Source organism: Lynx rufus, unplaced genomic scaffold (genome assembly GCF_022079265.1).
Source record: "Lynx rufus isolate CCGP_SWC_20201006 ecotype Redwood Valley unplaced genomic scaffold, mLynRuf1.p SCAF_8, whole genome shotgun sequence".
NCBI lineage: Eukaryota > Metazoa > Chordata > Mammalia > Carnivora > Felidae > Lynx > Lynx rufus.
The window spans coordinates 13,560,639-13,588,624 of record NW_025814896.1 but is presented as its reverse complement, the minus strand read 5'-3'; the positions used below and the strand labels follow the sequence as shown (position 1 = coordinate 13,588,624).

The 27,986-nt window shown below is 58.9% G+C and overlaps 1 protein-coding gene across 2 annotated transcripts; it reads right to left on the bottom strand.

The window, feature by feature from the left end:
- Nucleotides 1-116: 116 nt before the first annotated feature.
- SULF2 (sulfatase 2) lies at nucleotides 117-27,748 on the bottom strand. 2 transcript variants are annotated; one of them, XM_047068020.1, is made up of 17 exons: nucleotides 27,312-27,748; nucleotides 22,461-22,611; nucleotides 21,043-21,218; nucleotides 17,354-17,482; nucleotides 16,397-16,453; nucleotides 15,771-15,900; nucleotides 14,204-14,396; nucleotides 6,774-7,002; nucleotides 6,555-6,651; nucleotides 6,081-6,175; nucleotides 5,071-5,130; nucleotides 4,561-4,730; nucleotides 4,242-4,384; nucleotides 2,997-3,120; nucleotides 2,281-2,314; nucleotides 2,027-2,080; nucleotides 117-1,139 (listed from the first exon to the last, which is right to left on the bottom strand). In XM_047068020.1, the coding sequence occupies exons 1-17, from the start codon at nucleotides 27,605-27,607 to the stop codon at nucleotides 1,109-1,111; spliced, it is 2,169 nt and encodes a 722-aa protein (XP_046923976.1). In that variant the 5' UTR covers nucleotides 27,608-27,748; the 3' UTR covers nucleotides 117-1,108. The 2 variants fall into 2 exon arrangements, 1 of the variants encoding a protein (XP_046923976.1); XR_006960123.1 differs by having other exon boundaries at nucleotides 1,094-1,139; nucleotides 2,027-2,314.
- Between the last annotated feature and the right edge of the window lie 238 nt (nucleotides 27,749-27,986).

Genomic DNA, 27,986 nt, shown 5'->3' with positions numbered 1-27,986 from the left:
GCCAGTGTAATGCGACACTTACCTGTGAGGTCCCTGAAGTAGGGTCAGTTGTCATTAATTTACGCCCATCTATTCCCCCTATAAAAAACCCAACCTTTCAAAAAGGCGTTGACCGGTAGTATCTTGAATGCTTTTTTTAAAAAAACCAAACACACCAAAAAACTCCCAAGAACGGCCTTTTACAAAATGTCAAAGGTTACCTCATACCAACTGCTGGTCGTTGGCTGGGATTTTGAACATTGTATGACAATACTTAGACTACAAAATGTCTTTACAAACACAATTTTGTGAAAACCGGGGACATACATCGACTTCACTTCTTTTCAGTACTTTGAAAAACATCAGTTCTGGGACAGATAACAAAGAAATACTAGGAGAAACGGTATCTGGTCGGGAACAGAAATGTCCACAACGGCCGAGGGGTTTTCTTCACTGGCCGCAGAGCGTTTATTGACAGCACAACTCTGGAAAATTGCGTTTTCTTACTAGATTCCCCTAAGAGTTCCCACGCTGGTGGCATGTAAATAGTCACATATGTACAGCGAAGTCCGTTTCTTCAGAGGCGACCTGGGTTGTGGTGCTAAATAAAAGTCCCTTCTTTTGTGCTGTTGACTCGGCCGTCAGCTCTGCACCACTCCCAGCGTCTGCAGGTTGCTCCTGTCCTGCTTTGTCTTTGTCCTTCTTTGTGACAAACTAAAAGAGGAGGAGGGTTTAAAACAGGGTTTTTCTTCCCCCATGATTTAAAGAAACAAAAACAAACAAAAAAAAAAACTCCAGTGACTTTCACCGTTGGGGGAAGTTTCCAAGAAAATCTCTTTTTTCCCTCGTCAGCCTCTCAGAGAGGGTTAGTGGTGACCGTTTGATATGAAAATGCATTTTGTGCAGCTGGTGAGGTATAATCCAAAGCAAAAGCAGGGCAAAAATGGGCTTCCTGAAGTTAGCTACTCCCGACAGTTCTCTTCCAGAGTGTGCCGTGTTGACTGAAAGCAAGTCCTGTGAGCGCAGGCAGCCCGGCCAAGGGCGCAGGCCCGCCTGAGACTGTCCGCGGTTTTCATCGTCTGTACGATCAGGTGGTGCCTCTGGTTTGGAGGCCCTCGTGTGCTTCTTCTTAACCTTCCCAGCCTTCCCACAGCTGCCCCCTGTGGAACAAAGCAAACTCCTCTTAGCGTCTGATTAAGAAGCCCAGAGACGGCATGACACAACGATCAGCCCTGAAGCCTAGAACCCTCTGCTTCAAGGATGCGGCTGTGGGGAGGACCCTTCGAGACCCTTCGAGACCCCTCAGAATGGGCTTGCTCCCACCCGGTCATCCAGACTTTTGGCTCTGGGCTCACACGCTGGTAAAGGCACTGAGGATGTTCAGATGTAGACCTGGCAAATGCTTAGCTGGCCCGTCGTCCTATTAAAGCTACAGAGGGGGGTTTATATGCATATAGAGGAAGAAGGAAAAAACAGACCAGAAGTTGCAAATGGCAGTGCACCAAGGGGGTCTGTTTGCCTGCCTGGCAACTTAACATCAAATGAATTGCCAATGTTAACAAAAAATCCTGACCCATAACTGCGTTTTTGGATTTTCATGATGAATTAGAGGGTTCAAGCCGCCTCCCATCGGTGCCGCTCCCCTTAGACTAGAGGTGACCTTTCTAGGCTGCCAGTCTCGGCCTTCTACCAGCCTCTCTGGTGCCAGAGAGAGATGTTGTGGCCTGGATATTTCAGGTGCCCTCTAGTGAGGCCGCCCTGCTGCTGACATGGACCAGGGGACCCTTCTGCAGCCACAGCCTTGAAGACGTCGGGCAGGTTGGACATTTAAATGCTTCTCGACCTGTACGGACTCCCTGGAGTTTACCAAGCACAAGTTACTCTATGGAGAACAACAGTGTATGAAACACGGTACTAATCAAACGCGGAAAGACTTCCTGCTCCCTTCTCGTGACAGCAGCAGAGAGGGTTACGAAAGAAATGGCATGCACCCAGAACGTGGCCCGGCAGACCAGCTCTCCACCGGTAAACTGGTTCCTCAACTCACAGCGATTTGGAAGAAGGTCTCTTCATTTCTGGCCACTTTCGACGCTGAAACTGCCTGTGTTTTTGGGTGTCAAAAGGAGAATGGGTGTTAGCCTCACCTAGGAAGACCGAGTTCCCCCTCCCTGGTGGGCGAACCAGGCCCCTGGCAGACCAGAGAGAGGGCAGGGCCTCAGCCGCACACGAGCCACAGAGGTGAGACCAGAGACGGGCCAGGATCGGGGAGCCGTCCCAGGCGATAACAACAAAAACTGATACCTGTATTGTTCGTAGCTTCCGCCATCTTTAAGTCCTGAATGAGACAGAAATGAGCGAAACAGAAACATTAGGGCAGAGGTGGCACAAGCAATGACAAACTTTGTAACTGCCTCTTTTTAAAAACATTTTAGGCTTTTTGACGGGTGTTTTTTTTTTTTTTTTCCTGATGTGGATAGCGACCCCCAGGCAGAGTGGCTGAATCCTGACGTGAGCTTGCCCTGAAACTTGTCGATTGCCTGTACTCTAATGTCCTAGCAGCTTTAGGACCCTCATGTATCTATTCATGACCTGGGTCACGGTGGGGGAGGCAGGTATGGGCAGGGACACCTATGTGACAGGGGACAGAAGGCCATGGGCCTGAGAGAGGGGATGGTGGGGAGAGCCAGGGTCTTGGCGCTCAGCGAGGTTCCTGGAGAATAAGCAGCGTGACCAGGTGTGTGGGTTTGGAATCAGTCGGCCTGGTCACTTTAATGGTGATGAGATAACGACCATACGACACCTAGCCCAGTGACTGGCACATGGCGATAAACGAGCGATCGGGCTTCTCGTAAATGCGGCCCTTGGTTGGTGGACCTTAGTGATACGTCAGCTGCTGGGGAGGATTCACCAGGTCCTGGTGATGCCAGGTTCACCCATCAGACTAGACGTGACCTCCTACCTCCCCACCCCGCGGCAGCCCCACTCCCTATGGGCCCCGCTGCGGAGCGCCTGCTCACCCAGGTCCATGTTTCGAGTCCGGGGGTTACACTGCTTGTAACCCTTGCAGCTCCGCAGCTCCATGAGCTGCACGTGCAGCTGGTTGAGGACGTCCCTGTCCAGCGTGTTCACCGCGTTCATCAACTGGTCGGAACGAAAGGTCATCAACATGGTGAGTGCAGGGATTGGTGAGTGCAGGGATCCCCTCGGCTTCCGCCAACTGGGGGACTTCCCTCGGGCGGCGGGGGAGCGGAGGTGTGCTGGGATGGTGACCTTTATCCTGCAAGGGCTGGAGTTGGGCACAGTCCGGACTGCCTTGTGCCTGCAGCCCCTCCAGGCGCTCTCCACCCGCCGTGTGCTTCACTTTCCTGACCAGTGGCTCCAGGAGCTCACGGTTGCCCTGTGGCTCTAGACCTTCGTTCACTGACCCACCCCCCCGCCCCGCCCCGCCCCTCTCCTCTTGACTGCAGAGTGGCCACTTGGTGATGGGAGGGGGGAGGGGGCCTGGGTCCTTGCCTCATCTGGGAGCTACTGGTGAGGGACCTGCCGTGCTTTGACACCCCCTTTGTAAAACATGGGCACGACCCACCTAAGGAGAAAGACCGGGAGCCTGTATGGTAGTGACAACAAAGAACAAGAGCGTGGAGTCGCTGGCATTTAAAAATCAGGTTCTCTGTAAAGCGACTGCAGGCTTTTCTTGAAACACAGATCGGACAGTACCGAGGCCACACTAGTGTGAAGGGCCCCGTGGGGACCGTGTGGTTCAGAAGGGACATGTGCAGTCCACTCGCCAGAGGCTTGTGGCTCCTTTTGTCTTACATGTTCTGGGCCACTTTGGTCACAGACGTGTTCCGATGATTAAATACACGGAAACACTTAAGACGGTGCCCGTGAGCCCTGGCTGTGTCCCGTTATCTGTGTGGTCCCTGCAGGCGCCCAAGTGTGCAGGGTTTGGTCTGATCCTAGGGGCCCCCAAAGCCCTCCAGTTCTAGGGGTCTTCGACATAAAGCCTGTGTCATCACCCCCAGGTGCCTAAGTTAGAGGGGGAGGCTGTATAGGACCCAGATTACAGGGGCAGCAAGATGGAGGGAGAGGGCCCCGGTGTGCATCCAGTCCCTTCAGAACTCACTTCTGCCTCAGGGACTCCGTGGGACTTGAAGATTCACCGTCACTTCCTCAGGGGGCCCAGCCCTGCAGCACCTGTGTGGCCCTCGCCCCCCCCCCCCCCCCCCCCCCGCCCCATCTCCAGCCTGTGAGGTCTGTACCTGGTAGGGGTCTGTGTTGAGATCAAAGTACTCCAGGAAGCCGGTTGCGAATTCGCAGAAGAGGAAATTGTGGGTCTCGTTGATGGTCCGCATGCACCAGTAGGTGTTGTTGTTGGCGCTGGTGCAGGCACAGAAGGGCCCCACTGCCAAGGGAAGGGACAGCGGGCCCAGAGTGAGCAATTCCCGCCTGGGACGGGTTCCCTCCCCGGGCCTCTTTCTGTCTGGATCTGGAGCCGCTGCTGTCAGGGAACCCGCCCCGAGAGGCCCCGGGCTGGGGGCCAGCGGTCCCCATCCTGCCCCCGCCCGTCCACTGGCTCACGTGTCCAGAGCGGTGCCGTCTGCCAGTGCTGGTTGTCGTGCGTGAAGCACGTGAGGCCCGGCATGCTGCACGTGTCGTTGTTCTGCAGTCGTTTGAGCAGCTTGCGAAGTTTCTTCTTGCGCTTCTGCTCCCGCAGCAGCCACACCTTGTCCTTCTCCTGCAGACCCTTCCTAGGGGCACACAGGGCCACACCCCTCACACCTCCCTCGATCCCCATCTGCAGCCTCCTGGGGGGCCGTGACCCTGAGCCTCTGCTTCCTGCCCAGAGCCGGATGCACAGCCAGCCGGGGAGGGGCCCCCAAGCGAACGACCCGAGACCGACCCACTGCTGATCTGAGGCCCCTCTGCGGCCTGCTCGGTGGGGCTGCAGCATCCCCTCCAGCCGCGAGGGGGCGCCGGAGAGCCACTCTGGGAGTCCCGCCTCTTCCAGGGCTGTGCTGACCTCCCAGGAAGGGCCAGGACCTCTTCTGTTCGCTTTATTAGCTCCCCTGAGCCTTAAACCGCCCTTACCTGAAAGGATGCAGACTGGAGCCTTTGTGCTTGAGGCGGCCTTTGTGCTGGGTGTGGTAACTGTAACAGACCAGGGCAACTCGTGTGTGTGTGTGTGTGTGTGTGTGTGTGTGTGTGTGTGCGCGCGTGCGCAAACCGCGGTGCCCTGGGATCCCCGTCCCACTTTCTGGGGGCAGTGCTGGGGTGGGAACCATCCCTAGCGCGGCAGCTCCCTGGCTGGCTGGCTCCTTTCCGCAGATGCCAGCTGGGGCCCTGGCTGAAGGCCGCAGGCCAGGCTTGGAAGGTCAGGGTGGGTGTCAGTCAGCGGGGACTGGAAGCTGCGCCTGGCTCCCCATGGCTTCAGCCTTATCATCTCCAGGTTAGGGGCCCCGCAGGTCCGCGCCCACCTCTTGCTGGCTCAGGGCCAGCCCCAGGGGAACCGTGTTTTGCAAGCCTCTTCCGGAAGGTGGCAGAGACTGCGGATGCGCCGTGTGGCGCCGGCGCCACCGGCTACCTGTGGCGATTTCAATTGAAATAAGACCCCAAGCTCAGTTCCTCGGTTATACTGGCCACGTTTCAAGAGCTCAACAGCCACGTGTGGTTGGTGGCTGCCCTAGCGGACAGCACAGATGCAGCCCAGCCCGTCATCACAGCAGTTCTGCTGGACGGTGACACCCCCCCCCCCCCCAGCCCCCGGGCTGGGGTTCCCCGAGCTGGCACTGTGCACCTCGGGCCACGGGACTGTTCGGGAAGGGCAGTGGGCGGAGTCTCCTTCCCCTCCCGGAAGCTGGCCCCACACAGTGAGCGCGCCCCTCCGACCACAGCGCCTACGCCTGGCGTCTGGCTGAGGGCGGTGGTCTCGGCCCAGGGGACGACGGGCACCTGAATTATTACTGATTTTTCCCCTTGCTCTGAGGGAGGAGATAGGGATCTAAAGATAATGCAAGGAGTCACAGAGGGGAGGCTGTGTGTCCCCAGGAGGGGTCCTGCAGGAGCACTAGGGGCCTTCCCGGGGTCTCTTTGCTACTCACCTGATTTTGTGACAGTCACATTCTTCTGGCCGCTTTTTCTTCAGGTGGCCTCGGACTTCCCTCAGGTTCTTAATTTTGTTCTGCAGGGTTTCGATCTGGGGCAGAGAGCAGGCAAGGGGGCCGTGAAACTCTGGGGGGCTGGGTGAGCAGGGACGGCCTGGTGGGGCCCCCGGCCACCGCCTGCACTTGTGGCTGCCGAGGGGTCCTTGGTCCCTTCCACCTGCTGAAGTGACCAGGCTCCCGAGAGCTGGCTGAGCCGGGAGGACCTATCTCCCCCCCGGGCTGGCGGAAGGGCTGAGGGTCATGTGAGCATCTTTAAAGCAAGAAGGGGGGTGAGGTGAGCACGCTGCCCCCTCCCCGAAGGTTCTGGGGAAGCGTCGCTCCCGGGCCGGCCTCGCTGCCTCCCGGATGTGGCTGGTGGCCCTGCCGAGCTCGTGGTGGTGAGAAGGTGCCCCCTGCCCAGACCCCCCTCACCTCGTGGTCAATGTGCAGCTTGTGGTCCTTCCAGGCCTGCAGGGACCGGTACAGGCCCAGGTCGCACTGGACCGTGTCATTCTCGAGGATGTAGCACCTGCCCGGGAGAAGGGGTCACGTGTGCCGCTGAGGGGGCCGAGCCAGGGGCCCGAGGCGGGGGCGTCCCTGCCAAGGCCCCCCCTGCCCCCTCCGCCCCCTGCCCTCCGCCTGGACTCTCACCGGTGTGTCACTTTAATGGGGTTGGGGGCCGAGTAGTCCGGGAGGCCCCCCGTGCCGCTGAAGTCTCCGGGGTCCTTGTCGTCCGGATCCTCAGGGGCCCCCGGCCAGTGCCGCTTGGTAAGGTTGCGGGACTGGGGTGCGTCGTCCAGGCCTCTGTGGTGCACCCCGCCATCCGCCTCGATGGCCACTGAGCGGACGGAGCGGTTCCGTGCGTAGCCGGTCTTGTACTCTGTGGGCGTCAGCGGGTGGCTGGGTGAGGGGGGCTGGGCAGGCTGGCTGGGCTCCCTGGGCCGCGGACTATTGATCCGGAGGCTTGGAAAGGACCCCCGTGGGTTCAGTTGGGGAAACGAGGCTCGGGGCTAAGGAGGAAGAGGCTTGGGACAGTCCCCAGAAAGAGCTGAGCGTGGATACACACGGCCTATCCGTGTGATGGGATGTTTGGCGACAGAGGAACACAGCCGTGATGCAAGCTACCGCGTGGGTGGGCGTCATGCTCCGCGAACACGGCCACACGTGCGGGGTCCCGTGTCGTGTGGGCCTATTTGTTTGGAATGTCCAGAGTAGGTGAAGACATAGGCACCGAGAGCAAGTTAATGGCTGCTGTGGGATGGGGGGCAAGGCAGTAATGGGGTTCCCTTTCCGGGTGATGGAAGGTGTTGGGACTGGATCGAGGCAGTGATACACCACCCTGTAAACGCTTCTGAGTCGTAGACTTTAACTTTGTAGACTTTACCAATTTTACAAACTTTTAAAACAACGGTAGTCTTTAAGTTTGTAAAAATGGTAAATTTTCCGGTGTGTGAACTTTACCTCAATAAAAAAAAAAAAAAGACAGGATGTGGATATGAAATCATTCAATGAGGAGACTGAATCGGTTACTCAGAAACTTCCCAATGAAGAGAAGTCCAGGGCCAGATGGCTTCACTGGTGACTTCTACCAAACATTTCAAGAAGAATTAATACCAGCCTTTCTCAAACTCTTCTAAGAAACCGAGGAGGAGGGAACACGTCCAAACTCATTTCAAAGGCCACCATGACTCTGACACCAAAAACGGGCAAGGACGCCACAAGACAGGAGAATTACAGGCCAGTTTCCCTCACGGACACAGATGCAGAACCTCTCAGCAAAAATATTAGCAAGCCGAATTCAATACTACATGGAAAGGATCATACACCGTGATAAAGTGGCCTATTACTCCCAGGATGTGAGAATGTTTCACCATCTGCCAATCAAGCCATGTGATACACTGCATTTAACAGAATGAGGGAGGAAAATCGTGTGATCATCTCAGTGGGTGCAGGAAAAGCATTTGACAAAATTCAGCCATTTAGGATAAAAAACTGATAAGAAGGAGGTTACCGGCCAAAATGTATAAAAACTTATACAACTCCATAACAAAAAACCAAAAACAATCTGATTAGAAAACGGACAGAGGACCTCAACTGACGTTTTTCCCAAGAAGACGTCCCGATGGCCATCAGGGAAACGCAAATCAAAACCACCAGGAGATATCGCTCTACACCTGTTTGAATGGCTATCATGAAAAAGACCAGAAATAACAAGTATGGCGAGGATGTGGAGAAAAGGGAACTCTTATGCACTGTTGGGGGGGAATGTAAGTCGGTGCAGTCGCTGTGGAGCACAGTATGGGGAGTCCTCAAAAACTAAAAACAGAACTACCATACGATCCAGCAATTCTGAGAGTTTTCTCGGAAGAAAACGAAAACACTAACACAGGAGATCAGTGCCCTCCTCTTTGCTGCATACTGTTTACAACGGCCGAGACACGGAAACAGCCTGGGTCCGTTGATGGAAGAACGGTACAGAAAACGTGGAATGTGTGTGTGTGTGTGTGTGTGTGTGTGTGTGTGTGCGCGCGCACGCGTGTGCATGACGGAATACTATTCAGCCATAAAAAAGGATCAAAATTTGCCATTTGCGACAACATGGACGGACCTCGTGAGGTATTATGCTAAGTGAAACAAGTCAGAGAAAGACAAATACCACCTGATCTCACTTCTACGTGGAATCTAAAAATAAACCCCAAACAAGAAAAGCACGAGCTCAAAGATACACAGAACAGACTGGCGGCTGTGAGGGGGCGTGGGGTCAGGAGTGGGCAAAATGGGTTAAGGGGGTCAAAAGGTACAAACTTCCCGTTATAAAACAAGTAGGTCCTGGGGATGTACCCTACGGGAAGTTGCTAAGAGAGCACATCTTCAAAGTTTTCATCACAAGAAAAAAAGTTGTAATTGTACGACGATGGCTATGAGCTACTTACAGTCATTTTGCAACGGAGGCAAATACCGAATCGTTATGCTTCATACCCCAAACTAACACGATGTTCTATGTCAACTCCACCTCAAGAAGAAACAGAGATGCTAAAGAAACCCCATTAATTTGAATCGGAAAAGAAAAAAGCTAGGTGGCGGTCTCCTGGATAGAAGAGAGAGCAGCGTAGGGAGGTTTCTCAGCTTTTCTTAGCTTCTCTGTTTGGCCAGCAGTGAGCTGGATGCTGTCTCCAGCCAGGCAGCGACATGGGGTTCCACGGCATCTTTCCATGTTCTAAGTCAACGCCTGAAAACTGAGGGTGTGTGGGCTAAAGCCAGAGCCTGGATTTCTCGCACCTTCTATATATTAAAAGACAAAATTATTTTTTGAGAGAGAGAGCGCACGCACGCGCGCATGTAGGGGAGAGGGGCAGAGGAAGAGAGAGAGAGAATCTTAAGCAGACTCCATGCTCAGTACTGAGCCCGATGTGGGGCTTGATCCCAGGACCTTGGGGTCATGACCTGAGCCAAAACCAAGAGTCAGACACTCAACCGATGGAGCCACCCAGGTGCCCCTAAAAGACAAAGTCGATCACGTTGCTAACACTTGAGAAAAACGGGGGTGGTGGTCATGCAGGAGTGCAGATTTCCAGCTTCTGAAGAGAAAACCACAAACAAGTGCCTGCCCGCATGGCGCCCACAGACCTGCACGGTAGGCCCAGGCAGGAGCTGAGGCCGCCCCTTTAGATGGGCGGTCGGTCTCCTCTCCGTCCCTCAGGTCTGGCTCTGTCACGCCTCACGACTGTGACCCCACTGGTCTAAACGCACATCTTTTTGGAGAAGGCCTGGAGCTCCGCACGGCCCGGGTCTCTGCTGGGTTCCCCAAATGGCCACCAGGTGGCGCCCAAGGCACAAGAACTGGGCTGGAGGCGGGCGGCGGTGGCCTCCAAGAACCCAGGATGGGACTTCCTCTCCAGGGGGCCCAGGGGCCCAGGGGCCCTGGGCTCCAGCATCTGCTCCTGCTGTCCCCACCCTTGGGGCAGATGTTTCTATCTTTCAGTTCTCAGACTCCTTCTATCAGAATCACCTGGGCCAGGGGATCTGGGGGCCCAGATCCAGGAGAGGCATCTCTCAGCACAACCTTGGGCCTTTTCTGGCCCCAGGCAGCCCCCTCCGTGGCCTTTTCCTCCCTGGGTTAAGTCTCCCTGCGGCCACGATACCTCGGCCCCTGATGCACAGAATCTGAACCGGTGTCCCTGTGGGAGGTCACGCCTGCCCACGACGGCCGTGAGACACACACACACCGGGTCCTTTCTGCCCCTTTTGTCTTGCTTGTGCAGGAATCAAGTGCTTTGTATCTTCCCACCTCCAGCCCCAGCCAGAAACCCAAAGATCCCCACGCTGTGGCCTAAGGGCCGAGTCTGGCCCTCTGCCCGGGCCCAAGGCTCTTTCCTGGCTCCCGAGGCAGGACTGAGAGGTCGACAGGGACACTGTTCAGCCTGCAAAGCCTCAACTATTTGCTCTCTGGTTCTTTACGGACAAGGCTGCCGGCCCCTGTGTGAACCTTTGCCTGGACTTGAGGCCACGCCGCTCGCTCTCCTGGTCTCCCTAGCGGTCCTTGTTTCCATGCTCCCACAGGGGCCCCTCCCCCCAACCCCGTGTGCTGGGCACGGAGGGGCCTGGTAACCCCGTGGCCGAGGGCATCGGCTCTGGAATCTGACCGTCGGGTGCCGGTGCTGAGCAAATGCGTGCCCGCGGACAATGTGGCTAACTCCTGAGCAGCCGTGTTCCCACGACCATCCCACGACGGTTCCCACGACAGGGCTGTGTCGCAGGGTGACGCGAACGGAACCGGTAACTTTCTCAGCACCGGGAAGCTGGCATCGAGCGGCCGCTCTGTGGTCCGGGGACCCCGCAGCTGTGCCATCCTCGTCCAAGGTCGCAAGCCGGGCCCATCCGCCTCCCCGGGGCTCTCCGGGGCTGGGACCCACAGGGCCTTCGTGCTCCCTCTTCCCGGACCTAGAGCCTCAACCTCTTACTTCTCCCCGCTAAGCTCTTACTTACACGCCCGCCAACCGCCCACCCTCTCCCTCCTGGTCACGTCACTCTTTTCACTTCCTCCACGAATCTTTCACCGACGGAAGTGGTCTTCCCGGACCTCGTCTCCTCCATGAGGCCCGATCAGCATCTCATCCGGCCGCTGGCACATGCAGATTCGCCGGGAGCCTAAGCGAACGCCCGCCGGCCGCCTGGGCCCATCGCCAGCGGCCCGCCCTCCGCCCCGTTCTGGGCCGGCTGGCTCCGCCTGGCTTCGGCCCACCACAGCTGGCACGTCCGTGGACCAAGGCGCGCTGGGGTCCGAGCTGCTCCAAACTGGGGCTTCTCAGCCTCACAACTGCTGACGTTTTGAGACCAGATACTCCTCTGTTGGGAGAGACTGTCCTGTGTGTTGCAGGGGGCTTGGCAGCATCCCCGGGGCCTACCCCCAGGGGCCAGGGGCATCCCCCCATCACCACACAGCTGCGACAGCCACAGGAATGTCTCCATATTGGGGGCCAAACTGCTGGGAGGCTGAGAAGCCTGCTCCGGGCCAGCTGCTCACAAGGGGTCAGGAGATGCCTTTGCTGGAGGCACCGGCAGGAGGAAGAACGTGGGGCCAGGGGATGAGGCTCGGGCCCCCAAACTGGCCGAGTGACCCGGGCTTTCCTGTCCGTCCTAAGGAGGGTCACCCGCCTCGGTCCCCGGGTTGCCGCGAGGTACACCTGAGACAGGACTTGGACGTTACGCCGAACTCGTGTGGGAACCTGGGCTGACTTGAGTCTCGGCTGTCTGGGTGCATTTTCTTTCCTCTGAGCATTAACCGGGGGGGGGGGGGTGCGAGGGAAGCTTAACTGAGTCCCAGCTTCTCATATTGTTTAAAGATCATGGGGGCGCCTGGGTGGCTCAGTCGGTTAGGCGACCGACTTCGGCTCAGGTCACGATCTCCCGGTCTGCGAGTTCGAGCCCCCGGGTCGGGCTCTGTGCCAACAGCTCGGAGCCTGTGTCTCCCTCTCTCTCTGCCCCTCCCCCATGCATGCTGTCTCCCTCTCTCATAAACAAATAAACTTAAAAATTAAAAAAAAAAAAAAAAAGATCGTGCCCCGGGCCGTGGGCCAAAGCGAGGAGACGTCGGCTGCGTAATTCAATCTGGAAGCCAGTCGTCTTGTTCGGCTACAAAAGATTAACTCGGCAGCTACGAAGCAGCCTGTGGGGCAACGTGACGGGGGGCCATCAGGGGAAGCGCTGTTGGAGGCAGGAGCTGGGTCGCCACGGAGGCAGCCCCCTGCTTCGCTTCGAGGGCGTCCTCTGCCGAGGCTCGGCGGGGGGGAGGGGGCTGTGGGGACCACCGAACCCCCCGCCTCTAACTGGCAACACGGGAGCACCATTCAGCCTTGGAAAAGGAAGGGAGTTCTGACCCAGGCTACACCCTGGATGAGCCCTGAGGACGTCGTGCCGAGTGAAAAGAGCCAGTCTCGGGAGGACACGGCATGTTCCGCGTACACGAGGTCCCTAGTGCAGTCGGACGCACAGAGATGGAAAGGCCAAGCGAGGTGGCCGGGGCAGGGGAGCAGGGAGGGACAGTTACAGTTTCATGGGGACAGAGTTTTGGTCGGGCAAGGTGAGGCAGAGCTCCGGGGGGTGGATGGGGGTGACGGTCGCACACCCACGTTGTGCACTTAGAAATGGTCAGAATGAAAAACTTTATGTGTATTTTGCCCCAGAAAACAAACCGACACAAAACACCTCAGAACTACAACCTAAGTAGCTTGACTGTCCTTGGGTCGGGGGGCCAGAGGAGTGGGTGGCGTGGGAAACTGCCCGCCTCTGGAGGGGACACTTCCGGCCAGAGACCCAGGTCTCTGAGCACGTTCAAGGCACAGGGGCGTTCTTTCAAGGGGGAGCTGAACCTCGGAATGGGGCCGTGACTGGCCCCCAGAGTGACGGGAGTTTTGCAGGAGGATCCAAGGGGATCCACTTTCCCTGCTCGTTGTCCTTCCTCGGCCCCTGCTGGGAGCGAGCCATGAAGTCTGGGACGGCTCTTTCCGTTGGGATGGGGGCTCTTCCCCACTCGTCCACACTACAGTCGACTCTCATTATTGGAGGCTGTTCTATGAGGTCACCTGAACCCTGAATTGGCCGATACCGCAGCACTGCTCCCAAGGGGAAACACGGGGTTAGGTTCCCGCCAGCCTCCGGTCACGACATTTTGGCCCACTCTCGGCCCGGAGCCTTGTTTTACGCGTGTTCCCGTTTAATATACAGTGCGGTTTCTTTACCACCGAACTCAAGGCCAACAGCACGGAATCTCGTGCCTGCAGGAAGCTCATCTAACCCCCGTGTCTTCTCCTAGGGGTGCTGCTCGGCCTTCACATACTTACAAACCACGTGGCACTTCGGCACCAGGCTTGGGGGCCGCGGCGACTCGTGAAGCCGCCAAACAAAAGCACCAAGTCCAAGAACCGTGGCGCTAAATGCACGGGCGAAGGACTTGCCTGCAGCACGAGAGCTGAAGCCCGAGTCCTCCTCAGCTGGGAGCGTGCATGCCGGGGGGACTCAAAAAGTTCTGCCGCCCCACACGTGCCGTGAACGCCCGAGAAAGCACCCCGCGTACTGATTTGGGGGGCTACGAGTGAATCTGAGACATGGGATCCACAAGTAATGGGGACTGAGTGTATCAGGCGCTCTCCCTCCAAGTCCCGTCCGGAGCCCGACCTCTGCGTCCTTTCCCGCCGCCGTCCGGTCCCAGCACCACGGCCTCTCGCCAGGCCTCCGCCCGGTCTCCTGAAGGACCTCCTGCTCCAGCCCCCCCCCGTCCCCTCACGTGGCCCGAGCCCCCATCCCAACGGCTGCCGGAGGAACCCTTGAAAACACAAATCTGATCCCGGCTCTTCCGCTCAAAACCATCCCGTGGCTTCTCGTCTCAGAGGAAGGGCTCTGTGGGGCCCCTCTCCCGCCACCCTCTCCCCTACCAAATGGCCTTCCCCCTTTAGTCCCGTCCCGGAGGGCCGCCGGGCACTGGCACCCGTGTCTGTGGGGCCGGGTGAACGCACGGACGGGGCTCCCCAGGCATGATCGCGCCCCCCCCTGCCCCGCTCCGCCCCCGGGGCCGCCACACTTACTCTTCTTGAAGAACTTCTTCCTGCGTCCGGCCAGGCTGAGCTTGTAGTCGCTGCCGGCACAGAGGCAGGCGTCGCCACCCTGCCCGTAGTACTTGGGCACCAGGTTGGAGAGGGCCCTGCCCCCCGGCCGCGCGGGGGCCTTGCACCGGTGCAGCTTCAGCCTCCCCGACGCGTCCTCCACGCACTGCCACTTCTGCGAGACACGGCGAGGGCCTCAGGCTCCGCGGCCGCGACCGCCCCGGAGACGTCCCGCTCCCCGCCGCCCTCGCTGGGGCCCCGGGACCGCCCCTGGCTGCTCGGTGCCCCACAGACACACGTCTGTCGTGGGGGGAGCCCAGAAGGGGCACCAGGGCCGACGCTTGGTGGCTGGGCACGAGCCCCAGTCGCAGGGAGGCCCCCCAGGGGAGGCACCGGGCTGGCGAGAGGGGGTGGCTGCCGAGGCTGGGGTCCGGGAGGCCCCGGAGCGGTAGCTGGGGCTCCGGACTGATGCCTTCCCCAGCTGGTCCGGGGCCCAGCCCCCACCCCCAGCGCTCTCTTCCTTTGGGGTAAAGCAGCGCGCCCTGATCATCTGTTCTGAAGATGCTCACGCCTGCCGCTGCCCTGGGACCGCCCGACCTCCCGTCTGGGCGGGGGACAGATGTGCAAAGGGGGGGAATGTGCCAACACTCCGGGGGCACAAGGGCCCTTGGCTCAGCAGCTCACTCCTTGTGGCTCGCAACTGAAACTGGAGCCCTTCTGGGATGTCCCCAGCACGCAGCTCCCGGAGGCCAGGGGTTTCAGCTGGGGGCATTCAGGGCCATGGCTCCAGGGCCTGGATCAGCGCTCGGCCATGAAGGGACCGGCATAACCCAGAGCTCTGGTCCCGAGGCACAGACTGGCTTCCGCAGCATGGGGAGGGGTCTGGGGCTTACGAGCAAACGGGGTGGGGACACGGCCACGGGGATGGGCCTCATTCTGAGTCTGGCGATAAGACGGAGCCGCCCCCGCTTGTGAGAAACGCACCCAGCCCGGCCTCGGCCTTGGAAGGCCACAGCCTACGGTGAGCAATGGGATCCAAAGGCCCTGGTTTTACTCGTACTTATGGGCGCAGTGGGCGCACATCTCCAGGCCTGAGTTACTGTGGGGTGGGGGGGTGGGGGGCTCAAAGTACCAGCCGGCAGACTGAGGCAGGGACACACGCCCCACACCCCTCGAGCCGGGCCGCCCTGCCTGCTTCCCAGTTCCTCGGCCCTCCCCTCCCCTCCCCTCCCCTCCCCAGCTCCCCCGGCCGTCTAGGCCTCAGAAAAGCCAAGTTCAGACTCTTCCAACATCACTCACAGCCCCTGCTATCTCTAAATACTATTTGGTTGTAATTTTCTTAATCTTTCCCTTGCAATCAACTCACTTTTTAAAATCCTTTATTTATTAAAAAGGCAATTTCCTATTGCTCCTATGAATGAAAAGCCGGCCTCACTGGCTCTGTGGGCCCGAGGAGGAGGCCCCGGCCTGGGCTGCAGCGCGGAGGGCCGGCCCCCGGGAGGGATGACGGAGGGCAGGAGCCCCCTGGGCACCAGCCACACGGCCTCACCTGTCCCAGCTGCTCGCACGCGGTCTGGTACTCCGCCCGCTGACACAGGTCTTTCACGCGCTGGTATTTGGGCAGGAAGTTCTCCTCCTGAGCATCTACCTTGTCGTTGTCCCTCTTGTGAAGCAGTTTGCTGTGGGGCAGAGAGCGGGACACGCGGCTGGCCGCTGCGCTCGGAAGGAGCCTGCGCCCGCCCGGGGGGCGGACCCCACGCAGCCCGCGTGACGTCACCACGGAGGGTGCCGGGACTGTTACGAGGCTTAAGAAATGGGAATTCGCCAAGAAGCCTCCCAAGTTGCAGGAGAGTCGGCAACACGTGAGAAAACGCTCGGAGCGTCGCACGGGCAGGAGCACAGGTCTGAAGGGTCCATGTGGCCTCCAGACTCAAATTCCGTATGAGGCCCGGGGACAGCGAATGGGCTTCCTCCGTGTCTAGGGGGCCGTGGACACGTATCTGAGCAGGGACAGTAAGAGCTGTGGTCTCTCTCCTGCCCCGGCAGTGAGATCTTCGATGCCACGGGTACAGGGGGCAGGGACGCTGCCAGGAGCTTCCCGGGACGGGCAGGTGGGGGGCCCTCAAATGCCCTGGGCGGGGGGCGGGGGGGGGGCCTCCGGGACCTGGCACTTACCCTCTCTCCACCAGGAAGGAGTCCCGCCAGACCCTCACCTTCTTCTTCAAGTGAAACCTGGAGGAAAAAAAGCCCACTTTCACCTTCCCATCGACGTGGGGGCCTCCCACGTCCCCCCATCTCCAAGAAGCAGGGATAGTTGGGGTGCGTGGGCCCAGCTGGGCGCAGGAGGGGCCTGGGTGCTCACACCCCACAATGAGCTCAGCTACATCTCCCCCGGGGCAGAAGTGGCCGGGGGGGGGGTGCTAAGCTTGTTAGGTCTTGGGAGGGATTTCTTCTTTGATAGTTGGGTGGTGAATTTGAGTGTGGGTTTCATGCAATCTCACTCTATTGCCACGTCCCAGGGAGAGGCTCAGGTTGCCGGAAGAAGGTTCCATCCTGCCCCCGACTCCCAGGGGTCCCGGCTCCCAAGCCAGTGCCCCAACTGCTGCCCCAAATGTGCCCATTTTACACCCGTACAGCTCAGAACACCTCACAAAGGGAGGAGGCTCAGTGGAGGTGGTCCCCCGAAAGAGCAGGGGACGGCACCCCGCACGGCTGGAGCTGCTGTCAGCACTCTGGGGCCGTCAACCCCGAGGGCGGTCACGGTGCCGGCCACCAGATGTCGCCATGACCACGCCGGTGGCCGCGTCCTCCTTTCCCGTCCCCACCAGACCCCGCTCACCTTCCCACCGGACTGGTTTTTGTTCTTGTTCACATCACTGTTCCCCCGTTCTGCCTCCGGGACACCTGGGGACGTGTTCCCATCGTCCCACCGGGCACTGAAACCTTCGAGCTCGGGGAGGAGGCGTCAGAGCCTCTGACCGGGAGACCTCGACGCCCAGATTTGCAGAGAGACCTCTAGCCAGTCGCTTGCTGTCTCTGGGGTCCGGTTTCCAACCCGGCAGAACGGGATGTTAGTAACGCCTGCCTCACTGGGTTCTTGTGACGATCAAAAGGGCAAGTCCCCCTCCTCACCGATTGACCGGCCGCTCCGTGTCCAGCAGCTTGAGGATGGACTTTCCATCCATATCCGAGGGGATGTCCAGACCTGCAATGTCCAGGATGGTGGGGGCCAGGTCGATGTTGAGGACGATGTGGGGGTTCCTGAGGGAGGCGGGGAGAACAGGACTCGGCCACCCGGGCAGTGGTGCCCCAGCCTCGCTTGGGGGAAGGGCGGCTGGAGGGACGGAGGTCGCCCGTGGCTCACGCCCCGAGGGTGGGGAAGCGGTGATCTCCTCACTCGCCCGCACCCCAGCCCTCCAGGCCCCCTTCTGCGGCCCCAATTCAGCCGAGCCCCACCTTCTGCGCATTCCACACTTGCCACCGGGTACCCGGATTAACGGGCCTCCACTTGGCTACTTCGGCTGGCAGTGCCCTCCCTGCCTCCCACCGCCTGAACAAAGGACACCCGCTTTTAGGAGCCGCTCTAGACCCTGGTCCTGCCCCCAGACCTGTCTCCGAACCTCCTCTGAGGCAAACACTGGCCCTTTGCTATTCTTGGCCAGGCAGGTGTCTGGCCTCAGGACCTTTGTTCTTGCTGTTCCCTCTGCTGGAATGTTCTTCCTCCAGATGCCAGGGTAGCACTTGCCCCCAACCCCTGAGTTCTTTGTTCAGCAATTACCAAGGCAGCCCGGGCCAGACCCCGTGATCCCTGCCCTCCGGTGTTCACACCTCTGCGCGATCCCCTCCCCTCAAGGGTGGGCCAAACCAGTGGCAAGGGCGATGACGCGTCCCAGCGTGGCTCTGTTACCCGACATACGGCTTCGTCCTGCCGGCTGTCCCTCCGCTGTCTACTTGTCTCCCCTGGCCGTCTCTGAAGGTCACCCACCCCCAGCGAGGACGCCTGGCAAACATTCTGGGAGGCGGGCTGTGCGACGTCAGGTCCGCGGCTTGCACCTGAACAACCTCGTCAAGTGGGGAAGCCGGTCCTTCCCTAGTCAGACTTCCAGCCCTGTCTTGCCTTCAGCCTCAGCGGACGACCAGGCTGGGCCCAGACTCGTGACCCGCAGACACGGCGAGACGGGACGCGTGCGTTCTTTTCACTCGCCGAGTTTGTAACGACTTGTTATTACGTCATAGATTAATACCAGGTCCTTCCTGAGGACCCCTCCCGGCGCTCCTGTCCCTTCCCTGAGGCCGTATCACCCCTATTTACTATATATTTTAGTCATTCATCTGGCTGACTGTCTAGTCCCCAATTAGAACCTAACTGGAAGATAGACCCTTTATCCGTCTTGCTCCCTTCTGTATCCCTAGCACTTCTGCACTTAGAATACACAGTAGGTGCTCAATAAGTGTTCGCTTAGTGACTTTTGTTATGTATCTCTGCCAGACATCTGTCACCTCTCCCGTCTCCTGTTTCTACCTGGTGGTGTGCCCGGCGTGGTGGTAAGTGATTTCAGGGATGTGCCCAACACAGGGGTTGGCCCCTGTCGCATGAATGACGACCATGTGGGAGCACTTTCCATCAAGGCGGCCGGGGGTCCCGACCCCATCCCCTGGGGCTGAGGGGCAGGGTCGGGGTCCTGGGGTTTCAGTTGCCTTTGACCCCTTCCTCCGGAGCGCAGCACCTTGTGAACCCCGGACAGGTAGCCAGGTGTGGGTGCGGCTGCCTGGTGGGAGGGCTGGGAGGCCAGAGTAAAGCCTGACGACGTAACCTGTAGGCAGGGGGAGCTGGGGAAGACTGCTGGGCAAGCAGGCGCCACGTCGAATGTTGGCAACGAGCAGCTGAGTTGGCCTGAGGCGTGTCCAGCAGTCTTGCTCCCCAGGACTGGGGTGGGACGGGGACGACCGCTTTTCCTACGTCCCTCTTGGTGGTAACAGTGCCCGGCCCCATTCAGATTCCACTACCTGATGTCTTTGGCCTGGTCACTCGAGGTTTTCTATCACCCTGGCTACGGTGATTGGTTCAGGGATGGACACGTGACCCATGTCAGGCTGGTGAGAGTCACCTTAAGGCTTCTGTTCAAATCACTGTTTGGTTTCCTACACTGGATGGCTGAAAGTCATGGTGAGTCTGCCACCATGAGGGAAAAGCCTGCCTGAGAATGGAGTCAATTCAAAGGAAGCTGGCTGAGGGATGGAAAGTGAAAGCTTCCTGACATTATTGTGTGACTGCTGGATCCAGCCATGCCTGAAGCCAATAGAGCCTTGGACTTTCCTGTTACTTTAGTTCCTGCATTTTTTTTTTTAAGTTTATTTATATATTTGAGAGAGAGAGAGAGAGAGAATGAATGGGGAAGGGGCAGAGAGAGAGAGAGAGAGAGAGAGAGAGAGAATCCCAAGCAGGTTCCGCGCTGTCAGCACAGAGCCCGACACAGGGCTCAAACCCACGAACTGTGAGGTCATGACCTGAGCCACAATCAAGAGTTGGATGCTCAACTGAGCCACCCAGGCACCCCCAGTTCCTGTATTTCCTTTATCTTATTATTACCTTTTGGTCTTATCTGGTTTCTGCGTACAGCCAAAGGTGTCCCAGCCTCTGGCCCCAAGCCTGACATTAGCACTTTCTCTCGTCCACATGGGGTATGGTTTTGGGTCCTATCAACCAGATCGGAGACTCTGAAGCTGACCAAACCCATAATGTCAATGCCTGTAGAGTCTTCAGTGGGTCAAATTCTTTCTATTTACAGGGGTGGCTCAAGGTTTCAGAGACGCAGGAACAGAGAGGCTGCGGGGCTTGAAATCCCAGCTCCTTCTCTGATGTGTCACGTGACCTCGGGCAACCTCACCTCCCTGTGCCTCAGTGGACAGGGTGACAGTAACATCCACCCCACGGGGCTGTTGGGATGCTTCCACGAATTACACGGCTCAGACCCGGGCTGCAGAGTAAGGCCTGGACAGCACACCTGTTATCCTAACTCTCCTTCCAGGTGGGGACCCTGGGAGCCAAAGGCGGAGAGGAATGTGTTGAGGCAGGCAGGCAAAGAGCCAGGAGCCTTGCCTTGAACCCACACACCCACCTTCTAGAGCTGTCACCAAGCTTTCCTCCCAAGGGATGGAAGTCAGGCCAGATAAGCGCCTGAAGGGCAATTTATCCGCATTTCAAAGAAACCATCTGAGCTGGTCTCCAGCAGCTGCTGCTGCGGTTACCTGCCTTTCTAGAGCTCCCTGCCCCAGATGCGGCAGTTTCCTGCCAGAATGTGTCACCTCCAAGGTCAGCCCAAGGGGAGCGCCGGCTGAGGGCCCACAGGGTCCTGGAGGAAGGACGGGAGGGAGACCGGTTCCCTCTGTGCTGTGGCCAACACCCCCCGACGGGGGCGGCAGGCTCCCTCCCTGAGAGCCACCCCAAGGGTCACCAGGCCCCACAGAAGTCAAGGTGGCCTTCCCGCACGCTGGCGCAGCACACGCAGCCCGGCCCCGATTCCCTGGCGCTCTGCCCGCCACAGACCATCTGTTTTCACAGGTGCTAACGGCCCCCGGTCTCTCCTTCCCCAGCAGAGGGGTATAAAATGTGCCGGAACCCACCCCGGGTGACATAATCACCGTTTCGCTTGGCACTGAGAGGCTCGCCTGCCCAAATAGAGTGCCGCCCGAGGGAGTGGCTTGGGGCTAAGCGGTTGGGCCACCTGCTGCTTGCCCACCTGGTGGGGGGCGGGGGGGGGGTGATGGAGGCCCCGGAGGTCTCCCTGGAGGAGGGTGGCCCTGGGGTGTGATGCACTCACAGCGAGCCGGCCTCCACGTTGGGGCCCCTCACGTAGAACGGGACCCTGATGTCAAACTCGTATGGCATGGACTTGCCCTTCACCAGGCCGAACTGGCCGATGTGGTAGCCGTGGTCCGCGGTATACATGATGTACGTGTTGTCCAGCTCGCCCGTCTCGACCAGCATGTTGTAAATCTGAAACGCGGGCGGGCCGGTGAGGGGCGCAGGGAAGGGGTGCGGACGCCCTGCCACCCGGGCCCTCTCGGGGGGCGGGGAGGTGCCTGTGCTCTCGGGCCGTCCCTCCCGTTTCAGGCCCTCCCTGCGCCTCGCTGCTCAGCGGGGGTCCCCGGGAAGGACACGTTCATAACCGCAGCCTCCCCACCTCCTGTCACTTGCTGCCCCCCCCACCCCTTCTTCACAGTGCTTCTCCCATCTTGTCTGCATGGTTGTGGCTCGTCTGTCCCCCGAATTAGAACGTGAGCTCCATCAGGACAGGGACTATGGTCACCTTGTTCTCTGCGGTATCCCACGGCACTGGCCATTTGGCCAATGCTGCTGAACGAACGAACGAACGAACGAACGAGTGACGCCGGGCCGTGGCCTGGGGCAGGTGCCGGTGATGCTCGGCAGGCCTGTCCCACGGAACCTTCCGCAGCATCGGGACCTGTGCTGTCCAACATGGCGGCCACCAGTCACGCGTGTCCACTGAGCCCCTGCCCCGCGGCCGGTGCGACTAGGGAGCTGGACTTTAAACTGTCCTGAGTTCGATTACATTTAAATAGCCACGGACAAATTTAAAAAAAAACATCTCTACGCAGCGGAATATCACTCAGCCGTGAAAAGAAAGGAAGTGCGGATACACGCACGGATCCACCTCGAAGACGTGATGCCGAGTGGAACAAGCCAGCCACCGGCGACCACGCAGCGTGGGATTCGACTCACGGGAAACATTCGGAAGACGCAAATCCACCGTAAGTTAGCGGCGGCCTACGCGCCAAGGGTGAGGGGGTCCCGGGGGATGACGGCGAAGGGCCGCGGGGCTTCTCGCCGGGGTAACGGAAACCTTCTGGAATTGACCGTGGCGGGCACACGGCTCCGCCAACGTATCAGGACGGCTGAGCTGTATACTTGGAGTGAATTGTAGGGGACGTGCGTCGTATCTCAACTAAGCTGCTCAAGAACGTGAGCTGCCGTGTCACGCGGCTGCCGTAGCAAACAGGACAGATCCCGCGCCGGAGTTTCGCGGAGGCAGGGGCGTGCGTCGGGGCGGCTCAGGCCATCTCCCCGGGCCTGCGGCCCTGCCCGCTCCTCCCGCCCCCGTTTCCGCTCCTCCCGCCCCCGTTTCCGCTCCTGTCCAGCCAGGCCGGGAGCCGGGCGAGGACGGGGAGGCTCCGGGGCCTGCACGGTGGCGGCGGGCTCGGAGGGGGCGGGGCCTACCGTCTCCATGGAGTCGTCCACGGACATGAGGGTCTGTAGGCGCTTTCGCTGCAGCATGTTGGTGAACTCCATGTGGATGGGCTTCATGGGCCCCGTGTAGCGCATGATCCAGTGCTTGTCCGGGTTGGGCGCGTAGTTGTAGCTCGGTGTGCTGGGGGGGGGGGGGAGGGGGGTCAAACGTACAGCCAGGTCAGGCGGGCGTGGGGCCCACCCGCATCCCCCGGGGCCCCCAGACCCCCTGCCTCGGGTGAGCAGTCTCCTGTGCCACGTGTGCGCCCGTCGGGGGAAGCCGGGGCTCCGCTAAACCTCCGTCGGTGTTTCTCCAGCGGGTGCTGTGCCCGTGGGGTCACCCAGTGTTAAGTGACCCAGGGCCACATGGTGAGAACGGCAGCGTCTCCCGGTCGGGCCCTGCCAGCCCTCCCGCTACATCAGGGCCAAAGTCACAGGCGAGCGCGAGTCCTCTCACAGCTCCCCGGAATCCACGCGGCTCTTTTTTTCAGCAGGGGAGAGGCTCACGCCCAGAGCCTCCGGCAGGCCAGGCCCCCCACTCAAATTTCTCAGCCTTGCGTTGATTTTTCAATTACCCCGGGCAACTGCCGAGCTATGGCAATTAAGGCACGACTAGGGAATTTCCTCTTGCAATAGATTGGGGTTAAAAAAAAAAAAAAAAGAAAAAGAAAAGAAAAAGGAAGTTGGCTGCAACGTTAGGTCGAGAATAGTCATGCGTGTACGGGGCCCCTGGACGTACATGTGTCACAATTATTCTTCCCGTTCGCTCTCTTCTCTCATTTACTGAAGAGGAAACAGAGGGTCAGAGGAGGCCAGGGGACTCCGTGATTTCTGCTGTGGGGTCCGCTGGGACTAACGATAACCGGACAAGGAACCACACTCTGTGACTTCTACGGGGCACTTACGCTTGCCACGCGCTGGGCCCGGCTCGGAGGGTTCACCGCCTCCTGCCGTCTAACACTCAGGGTCCTAGGGGCGCGTGCTGTGCTTATCGTCCTCGTGAGAAATGAGGAGACTGAGGCCCAGCGAGGGCCTAACTTGCCAAAGGCAGAAGAAGCGGGGCCTCAACTCCAGGACTGGATATGGTCACTTCCTGCCACAGTGACACGTGGGCCCGTCCAGAGACCCTCCTATCCACGAGTGCTCGGGCATGACTTTTGCCAAGACACTCCTGCTGGAGGACGTAGCAGAAAAGTCCCCTCCGGTCTGGTCTCACCCTCCCCAGTCAAAGCTGAAAATAAAGTTGGAGTTTCCACTGCCTGAAGACAAAAGGCTTTTCAAACCGGCTATTAAGGGGCCAAGGGGCTGCGCGCAGGGAAGAGGCTGTGTTTGCGGAGACGGCAGAAAGCTCGCTAACGTCTCACCTGCCCCACCAGGACCTTCCCAGCGTCTCGAATATCAGATATCGTCCGGGGAGAGGAGTTATGGAGACCGTTGCTATGTAGAGCGGGGGGCGGGGGGTGAGTCATAAGTCTTGAGATTCCTTCTGGACTTTGCTTTGAGTCCCTGGCTGGTCTCCCGCCGCTAAATCCAGCCCAGCCCCCCAGCCTCCTTTGATTAAGAGCAAGGCCTCACCGTCCTGTGGGCCGGCTTAGGGCCTGACCCGCATGTAGAACATTCCCAGGAACAAGCCCCCCGCCCCGCCCATCCCCCACGCAGAACGAAGGGGCTGCTGGGGGCCAGGGCTGCGCGGACACAGCCTCAGAGCCATTGGGCCCTGTGGGAAAACTGTTCCGGAAGGCCCAAGGGGCCAGATTCCAGGACGCAATTTTGAGCAATCATCCCTGAATCTATTAGGTTCTATTACGCTGGGTGTCTGCCCTCGAGAACAGGAGGACAGGGAGGAGTGGGTCTGTCAGGAGTCTGGGAGGGGATGACTTCTGAAGGCCTCTCTCTGGAGACCTCTTTTGGAGGAGGATGTCAGAGCCAGGAGGTGGCAGGGCCTGGGGCCCCTGTCGGCCAATGCCCGTTTGCGGGTCCCCTGCATAAGGCCAGGCTCCTCCGGGGAGAGAGCCACACTTTCTGAAGGGCCCAGCCGTTGGCCGAACAAAGAGGGGAAAGCCTCAGCTCAAGACTTCGAGCCCTGTCCACAAGAGCCTGGCTCCCACGGGTTAAAAAAGGCCTGTGAACCCACCATCAGATGCCACACCTCAAAGGAAGCTCTGGGGGCTGGTGGGGGTTGGGGTGTCTTTGCGTGTGTGTGTGTGTGTGTGTGTGTGTGTGTGTGTTTGTGCATCTGTGTGTCTTCACGTTTGCTTGCATGCGTCTGGGTGTAGATCTGGGCTTATATGCCTGTGTATATGTGTCCGTGTAATCTGTGTGTACGTATCTGTGTCTGTGTTTATGCATTTGTGTATCTGTATGTTTGTAAATCTGTGTCTGTGTGCTTCTGCGCATGTTTGCGTATCTGTATCTTTGTATCTGTGTGTGTGTGGGTATCTGTGTCTATACGTGCCCGCCTTTGCACACGCATTCATGTACTTTTGTGTGTGTATGTGTGTGTATATGCGTGTGCACCTGCATACGTATCTATTTGCATCTTCGTGTATCTGTGCCCCTATTTGTATCTTCGTGTCTGTTTGTGTACGTGTGTGCGTATGCGTTCGTGCCTGCTGCGTGTATCTGTTTGCATCTCTGTGTGTTTGCACAGGTGTGTGCAGCAGGGGGCGGGACGGGGCCCTGGGCAGGTGGAGGGGGCCGCGCCGCGTCAGGCAGCACTTGCGGGAGCCCACGGGGACCACTGCAAGAACACGACACCAAACTTGAGTGGGTGACAGTCTGACAGGAGCCTCCCGACAGAAAGATCTGCAGCTCTGACCCACCAGCAGGGCCCTGTCCCCTCCCCCCCTCCCCCAACTCCCCGAGACTGTCATAATTAAATACCCCAGCTGCAGAACTTTCTGGGTTTTGGTTCTAGTGAGGAAGTGATTATACCCCCGAGATAAGAGAGCCTTCCCAAACAGACCCCTCATAAGGCGAGGGGGGTGGTTCTGGGTAAGTAATAGCAGGCGTTACTCATGTTCAATTTCTGTAATTTCCATTTCAAAGGGGAAATAAGCAAGCAGGCAATGTCAAACCACCTCGTCCAGGGCTGCTGGGGGGGAGGGAAGCCAGAACCTCTCTTAAAGGAGGAGCTGCGGAAGCAGGGTGTGCCCACCCCCCCCCCCCAAGGTGGGACTGAGCCGGCCACGCCCCCTCCCACAAAGGGGAGCCGCTGGAGGGGGTGGAGGTGGGGGGGGGAGGGCAGGCAAGTCAGGTGTGCAGACAGGCGGTGCTGTGGCCGGGAGGGGTGAGCTGGGCGCTGCAGCCCCTGGAACGCGGTTCGCCATCTGTCCGACCGTCCTCCCCAAAGACCAGGGGGATCAGGAGGTTAACACACCGCCTCATCCTCTTGGAGCCACGTCAGGGCCCTGTCAGAAAGTAATTAGATGCGAAGGGCAACACATCCTGATCGTAATGAAAATTAAACGCCCGGAATATTCAGGCCGATTCCAAAGTGCCCTGTCCTTGTCGCCCCAATGTCGCAGCCAGGGCTGCGGCGTATCACTGCTAAGCGGGAGGTGGTTTGAGGCAGAGAAGGAGAGAACTTTCCAGAGCGATTTACTAAGCAGCTGGAGGGAGGAGGACTGGACAGGAGGGCAGAGAGAGAGGAGGTGTGACTGGGGGCGGGATTCCAAGCTGGCTCTGCCATTTACCAGCTGCGAGTCACCTTGCCTCTCCGTGCCTCAGTTTCCCCCTCTGTGAAATGGGAATGCCAGGTGCGGTAGGCAGCCCGTGTGACCAATGGAATATGACACAGCGATGGTGTGTCCCTTTTAGATTAGGTTCCAAAGGACCCCGGCTTCCATCTCAGCCTCTGTCTACCCCAGGCCCCCCAGTCCGTTCCTCTGTCTCTGATCATTTGCTCTGGGGGAAGCCAGTTAGAGTTGCCGTGTCGTGAGGACACTCAAGTCACCCTGGTCGAGGGGCCGCGTGCGAGTGAGCCCCAGGCTAGCCTCAGGCGGCTGCAGCCCCCGCAGACACCTTGATTAGAACCTCAGGAAACCCTGCACTAGAACCTTCTGGAGGAGGAGGCCGCTCCCAGATTCCCGACTCACGGACGCTGTGAGGTCGTGCACGTTTGTGACTTTAGCTGCTCAGTTTCAGGGTAATTTCTTCGGCAGCAAGAGATCGCTAGCATTTCAAGGGTCGTTGTGAACATTCAGGGATTTGGGGTCACCTAAAGGACTGAGCACGGAGCCTGCCACACAGCCCACAGCTCAGTAAAGGCTGGAGAATATGCTCACAGCCTGACGAGGCTATGGACGCCTTCTCAAAAAACACGTTTAAAATGCACAGGGTAGGGGCGCCTGAGTGGCTCAGTCGGTTAAGCATCCGACTTCGGTTCAGGTCGTGATCTCATGATTCATGGGTTCGAGCTCTGTGTTGGGCTCTGTGCTGACAGCTCACAGCCTGGAGTCTGCTTCCGATCCTCTGTCCCCCTATCTCTGCCCCTCCCCTGCTTATGCTCGCCCCCCCCCCAAAATATAAAAAAATGTATAGCATAAAGTACACAGGGTTATGAAGGAAGCCTATTATACTGCAATGCAGTTCTATGCACAGACCCCTCGGGGGAGGATGAGGGCCCCGAGGGAACAGCACTGCTACCTGCTTTGGTCTGTTAGCCAGGCTGGCTGGCTTTGCACCCGGTTTCCCCACAGAAGAGCAGCGGGTTCCCGGGTTCTTTGAACCAGGAGGATCAGAGCGAAGGCAGACCTCTGTCACTGCCATCACCGTCCCAGAGCCCGAGCCTCCCAGCTTCACGTCACCCGGCGGCTCTGCAGGCAGGACGCCGAAGCTTACATGTGCTGGGACGCGTTGGGGAAGAGGCCTGAGTACTGGGGGGCGGAGTCCTCGGGGCCGTGGGGGGCCGCGTGGCTGATGACCATCAGGACGGGCCTGTGCGGGTACATCTTCTTGGACGTGCGGAAGAAGCTCACGCTGTCGTTGGTGATGAGGTCTGTCAGGTAATCCTGGGGGGCAGGGAGAGACAGGAGAGCCGGTGAGGAGCTGAGCACCCGTGGTGTTAGGTGCCCGGCGGACGCGCTCGGGGCACAGCGGGGACCCAGACAGACAATCCCCGCGTTCCTGGAGCCCATCCTAGGGGCAGACAGACGATAAACGAGCACGGAACGTCGAATGGTGCTGATGGAGACAAATGAGGAGAGAGGGGGTCAGGGAGGACAGGGGAGAAATGGCAGTCTGTCAGTCATTCACAATAGATGCTGAAATAATACCAGCTCGCACTTTTGAGTGCTTATGGTATGCGAGGTACGGTTCCGCGTTCACTTCTCTTAGCTCGTTGAAACCCCCGTGTAACTGTGAGGAAGTAGGTGTGATGATAATTCCTGTTTTCCAGAACAGGGAAGTTACATGAATTGCCTGATGTCACACGGCTGGTAAGTGTTGCAGCCACGCCTCCTGAGTCTTGGTTCCTAAGCCTGAACTCTTTTCCAGGCTCCAGAAAGACCACGAAAG

Excerpts from the sequence above, each read along its gene's own strand:
- SULF2 (XM_047068020.1), bottom strand. The coding sequence starts at position 27,607 with ATGGGCTCCAGGAACGCGGGGATTGTCTGTCTGGGTCCCCGCTGTGCC. Across the intron at positions 21,219-22,460 it reads TGGACGACTCCATGGAGACG|ATTTACAACATGCTGGTCGA; the intron begins GTAGGCCCCGCC and ends CCCGCGTTTCAG. Across the intron at positions 4,731-5,070 it reads TCCAGTCTGCATCCTTTCAG|GAAGGGTCTGCAGGAGAAGG; the intron begins GTAAGGGCGGTT and ends GTGTGCCCCTAG.